The sequence below is a fragment of the Cicer arietinum genome, chromosome 8 (assembly GCF_000331145.2).
Source record: "Cicer arietinum cultivar CDC Frontier isolate Library 1 chromosome 8, Cicar.CDCFrontier_v2.0, whole genome shotgun sequence".
NCBI classification, from domain to species: domain Eukaryota; kingdom Viridiplantae; phylum Streptophyta; class Magnoliopsida; order Fabales; family Fabaceae; genus Cicer; species Cicer arietinum.
In genome coordinates, this window is record NC_021167.2 from 6,485,248 (window position 1) to 6,490,898 (window position 5,651).

General features: G+C 28.2%; 1 protein-coding gene across 2 annotated transcripts; it reads right to left on the reverse strand.

Annotated features, from left to right (window-relative positions):
* Window positions 1-344: 344 nt before the first annotated feature.
* On the reverse strand, window positions 345-3,651 carry LOC101493063 (G2/mitotic-specific cyclin-1-like). 2 transcript variants are annotated; one of them, XM_073364685.1, is made up of 7 exons: window positions 3,401-3,633; window positions 3,184-3,298; window positions 3,041-3,097; window positions 2,805-2,850; window positions 2,553-2,708; window positions 2,300-2,425; window positions 345-471 (listed from the first exon to the last, which is right to left on the reverse strand). In XM_073364685.1, exons 1-7 carry the CDS (start codon window positions 3,465-3,467, stop codon window positions 460-462), a joined length of 579 nt encoding a protein of 192 aa, XP_073220786.1. In that variant the 5' UTR covers window positions 3,468-3,633; the 3' UTR covers window positions 345-459. The 2 variants fall into 2 exon arrangements, with proteins under 2 accessions (XP_073220786.1, XP_012574588.1); XM_012719134.3 differs by lacking the exon at window positions 345-471 and having other exon boundaries at window positions 2,163-2,425; window positions 3,401-3,651.
* Between the last annotated feature and the right edge of the window lie 2,000 nt (window positions 3,652-5,651).

A 5,651-nucleotide genomic window follows, 5' to 3' on the forward strand; every position in this document is an offset into this window, starting at 1 on the left:
ATGTATGCCACAATTTAATTTCCGCTGTGTGTATGAAATTGATTTAATTTCAAAAAGAACTGAAACATTCTGATATATTCCGCTTATTACGAGGTCATATATACCAACAGGACATTCTCAATTGATTCTGGGTTTGCCTATCTTGTGAGACTTCACTTTTGTGAGGGCACCACAGTGATAACCATAGTTAATCAAAGAGTATTCAAAATATTCCTCGCTAATCAAAGTGTTATTAATACGGCTGATGTTATTGTTCACCATCAGCCGTAATCAAAGTGTTATTAATATTCCTCGCTAATCAAAATATTCTTCGCTAATCAAAGTGTTATTAACCATGGTGTCATGAAGGGAACTTGAGGGACTGCAGGGTCATTAGTTGCAACCTCTGACATGGTGGATTTTCCAGAACCAAAATTCGAGCCACGATCAGTGGACCATGAACGGCCATCAAGATCCAAACTAAAAATAGGGCTAGCACAATTTAAGAGTATTTCGTCAGTAGGCTTAAAATCTTCAGCTAACACCATAAACACAAACAATACAACACAAACAAAGTATACATTTGTGTTCCTCGTCATCACACAAGGTGCTAGTGTGAGATAGGAGTTTATGGTTATGATTAGGGAAGAAGATTGTTATGAAGGAGAGAAGAGGGAAGAAGGAAGTACTAAGAAGAGGGAAGAAGAAAGTACAACGCGGAGAGATGAAGGAAGAGAAGTACTGGTACTGCGCGGGGAAGAAGGAACACGTAACAAGGTTGCCTTCACTGGGTTTATTATGACGGGGGCTTTTGCTTACAACCTGAGAAAATTCCAAACAGAAGCTACTCAAAAATTGTAGGTATACGACGATTTGAAAATTCGCGCCGTAATTGATATAATACATATTCATAATTCATATACATGATTTATATTTATAACACATGTACATAATACATTTACATAATTTATATACATAATCCATGTACATATTCAATGTACATAATCCATATACATAATGTATCTACATAATCCTTATTTATAATATAAGTAATACAAATACATAATGCATGTATATAGTCCATGTTCATAATACATGTAGAAAATCGAGATGTACATAATCCATATTCACTATATAAGTAATAAAACAACTCATGCACAAACACCTATATCAATAAGAAATCGAATAAAAATACAACCAGAGGAAATTCCAAAAAAAACAACTGGAATTTGTGGTGGATTTTCCAGAACCAAAATTCGAGCCACGATCGGTGGACCATGAACGACCATCAAGATCCAAACTAAGAATAGGGCCACCACAATTTAAGAGTATTTCTTCTGTAGGCTTAAAATCTTCAGCTAACACCATAAACACAAACAATGCAACACAAACAAAGTATACATTTTTGTTTCTCGTCATCACATAAGGTGGTGGTGTGAAGTAGGAGTTTATGGTTATGATTAGGGAAGAAGATTGTTATGAAAGAGAGAAGAGGGAAGAAGGAAGTACTAAGAAGAGGGTAAGTTTATGTAAAAAAATGATTATGTTGTTTTTGTTATAAGATATTAAAAATCAAATAGTTACTTACAATTAAATAAGATGGTGAACAATGTTACTTACAATTAAATATTAGGATAAGTTTATGTGGAAGGTTAAAAGTACTTGCCCAGGCACTAACATCAACCGTATTAAAAGCACTTTGATTAGCGAGGAATATTTTGAATACTCTTTGATTAACTTTGGTTATCACCGTGGTGTCCTCACAAAAGTGAAGTCTCACAAGATAGGCAAACCCAAAATCAATTGAGAATGCTTGGAGTGCTGACGCGTCTTTCATACTAAGAACTGCATTTGGAGCTGTGAATGGTGATATAGAAGTGAATATTGAGTATCCTCCAGGAACACCGTCTTATATTGCTCCGACTATTGTTTTCTCGTCGGCCATATTGATGGGTCCAAACGCCAATATCAGCTTGAGTTACAATTTGACTTGAGTTACAACTTGATTCTGGGTTTGCCTATCTTGTGAGACTTCACTTTTGTGAGGGCACCACGGTGATAACCAAAGTTAATCAAATAGTATTCAAAATATTCCTCGCTAATCAAAGTGCTTTTAATACGGCTGATGTTATTGATTGTTTATGTTTTAAATGCCTAACCAGCTCTAATTTTAAGTGACAATATAATGAATAATGTTTTGAATTTATTATAAGAGAAAACACAGTAAATGCTTCTATTGAAAAATTAGAACTGAACCTTGAAATAAAAAAATAAAAAAAATAGAAAGACAAATGTTCCAAACTATTGATTCCAAATGTACCTCAACTTTTCTGTAGTAAGCATAAAGATCTTCAATATATTCAACGACTGCAAGAGGGTTATTTGCATCAGAGGTATCAATGTCTAAAACAGTCTCTTCCATAATATCCTCCATCTCAACTTCCTCCTATAATATAAAAGCCAATTATTTGACAGTCACCAACTAAAATTTGAAATGGATTTAAAATTTAAAATTTAAAATTAAATTATATTATATTAAATTAAATAAATAAAACAACTCATTGAAGAAATACCATCTGATCTGATTCACTATGCTGCATTGGTTCTGTATGCTCTAAAGCCATTGGCACTGGCTGGTCTTCCACTGGCTTGTGTTCCTCATCAACAAATATAAACTCTCCAAATCCATTAGGATTCGAATTCTCCAAGTTTGACCTTTTGGTAGTTCCCTATTCAAAAATTAACCCCAAAACTCAAAATCTCAGTCAAAAGGTAAGAATCAGTACAATGCAGCAAAATTTCAACAAAGGAATAAAAGATTCTACCTCAGCCTGAGTTTTTTGTGTGCCAGCAATTTTTGCAGCAAACCTCCTAAATTAACAGCAAATCAAGATAAATCCATCATATTATCAAAAACTTGCATTGAAATAACACAAAAATTTCATAATTCCTGATTTGGTTCCTAAGAGAACAAAAATCAAACACTTTTCAGTGTCTTTTTTCTGGTCAACCAAGAAAACAATTCAAATCACACAAAAGGGTCTAATCATCAAATCCTCACCTAGTGATGGGTCGATGAACCGGATCTGCTTGCTTCTTTTCATAAACCTCATTTTTTCTGTAATTCCACAAAACAAAAAGAAAAAAATTCAAAACCAAAACCAAAAATAAAACAAATTCACCAGATTCTGATTGAAAATTTACTCTGACAATGCTCTCTTGTTAACAACACAGGGATAAGATCTTCCTTCCACAACCAGATTCTGATTAATCACGCTTAACGCTCTTCTGTTTTGCCCAACCTTTCTAGAATCCAACCCTATATCATAAATCAAAAAAATTAAAAAAAAAATCAACACCCATGTTGAAATCTTCAATCTTTTAAATCAAAATCAAAACCCAATGAAATCCATCAACAAACCTTGAAAATTTGTTGGGTTGTTGATTGAGTTCGAGATATAACTCTTCTGATCACAAACCTTCTTCATCTTCTTTTTGAGAATGAATGAAAAATCAACCCACAAAAAAAGAATTGAAGATCCTAGAAGAAAAAGGGCATAGAAATGAAATAGAAGAAGAAAGCGAGAGAAATCAAAGGGTTGTGTGTAGTAAAAGTGACACACGCTTAGTTCAGTGAAGAGAGTGAAACATTTTGGGTCTATTTGTCTGTGGCGAACAACAGAGTTTTTATGTTTTGAAAAAATTAACGGCTAGTGAGTCGTGACCGTTGGATCGTTGAGATTGGCTAAATAACTATATTATTTTATGTTTTTTCTTTAGGAGCAAAATTTTATGTTTTTTCTATTTTTTCGCTCTTGTGTCGTAAGCAGAGATAATAACGGTAATAAATTCGTTTTGCATGTGATTGTGTAGAAAGGTGTGTTTGCCGTAAGCAACCCACCAATCTTTTCTTTTTTTCAAAATCACAATTACTTTTTACTAAATATAACTTTTTCTTACAATTATTAAATTTGGATTTTTTTTTTTTTAAATTGAAGCAAACTGTTTTTTACGCTGAGTTGTTGACAATATACAATTCTCTTCTACTGTACTAAAGAAAATGTTATTAATATTCTAAATATATAAACTTTTCATTAAAAATGTATTTGAAATTGTATGTTCAAATTTTTATTTTTTTAAGATAAAATTACTACTTTTAATTTTTATTGTGATATTTTACTATATTTAATTATATCTCACTATTTCAATAATTATTTATATATTATTGAATACAATATATAATATAATATAATTATAGAGTTTAATTATTACGTATAGACAGTGTAAAAAAATTATTTTTTTTACAATAAATCATGTTTATACATAATTGTGATTTTTAATATAATTACAATAAAAATTAAAAAAATTTAATAATTCAGTAATTGAAATTGATTGATATATATCAATTAAATCCATAATTATATATGTTTCAAAAGTGAAATTTGGTTGAATTATATTGTGGACATAGAAATTTAACTCTATCTTATTTATAATAACTATTTAAAAATACAATTTTTATTTTTTTGTCAATAATTTCGATTGATAACGTATGATGTCCAAAAATAGAATATAAGATAAACAATATTGACTTTATAATTCTTTTATGTTCCTATATCTTATTAAATTTAATATGTATACATTTAACATTATAAAATATTTTGAGTTTAATTATTATACAAAGAAAGTATAAAAAAAATCTATTCTATTAACACTTCACAACCATTTATTATTGTGATTTTTTGATATAATTATAATAAAAATAAAATGTTTTTAATGATTCGACGAATGACAGTGTAAAAAAGTATTTACACTATCAATATATATAAATCCAATCCAAATAATTTTAGGTATCATTATTTCAATAATTATTTAAATATTTTAGGATATAAATATATATAGTGAAAGTCAATGTTTTACATTAGTGTTATATTCAAATTTAACTCTTTTTAGGGTAAAAGGAAATTCTATCTTGTTTAAGAGCGTTTGTTTTCTGACTCTAGATATATCATGATTAATTTGATGATGACAATAAAGATTGACTTTTTAAAAAAATAAATAAATATTATTTAATTATTTGTTTACTTATTAAAAAATATAATAATTAAAAATAAATAAATAAATCGTTATATCAAACTATTCATCTTTAATTATCGATGAATTTTTTATTATTATTATTATTATTATTACAAAGTATAATTATATTTTAAAAAGTATGTATATAATAATAATTAAAATGTATAAAAAATTAAAATCACATTAAAAATTATAAATAATATTTATTTTATGATAAATTTTGTACTTTTAAGATAACCCTATAGGGATGAGAATTAAAAGTTCCATGACTACACATACTATATAAAGACGACCCACTATATAGTATGATTAGGATAGATATATAAAAATAATATTTATATTATATATTCACATATATGTATATGAATAATATTTATATAATATTCATATATGTATATATGTATAATTTTTATATTAAATTCACATATGTTATTAATTAATATTTATACTTGTTACGACCAACTTATAATAATAGATTAATTAATAATCATAGGTACCTTATAAGATAATAAAAATATAATAATGATCTGCTTCTCAATATCTATGTGATATCAAGAATTGTAAATAAAATAGATTTATTTTTAAGAATATAGATTACA

Coding starts and splice junctions, on each gene's coding strand:
- LOC101493063 (XM_012719134.3), bottom strand. CDS start 3,467: ATGAAGAAGGTTTGTGATCAGAAGAGTTATATCTCGAACTCAATCAAC. Junction 2,851..3,040: donor GTTCATCGACCCATCACTAG/GTGAGGATTTGA, acceptor CTGTTAATTTAG/GAGGTTTGCTGCAAAAATTG. Junction 2,709..2,804: donor CACAAAAAACTCAGGCTGAG/GTAGAATCTTTT, acceptor ATTTTTGAATAG/GGAACTACCAAAAGGTCAAA.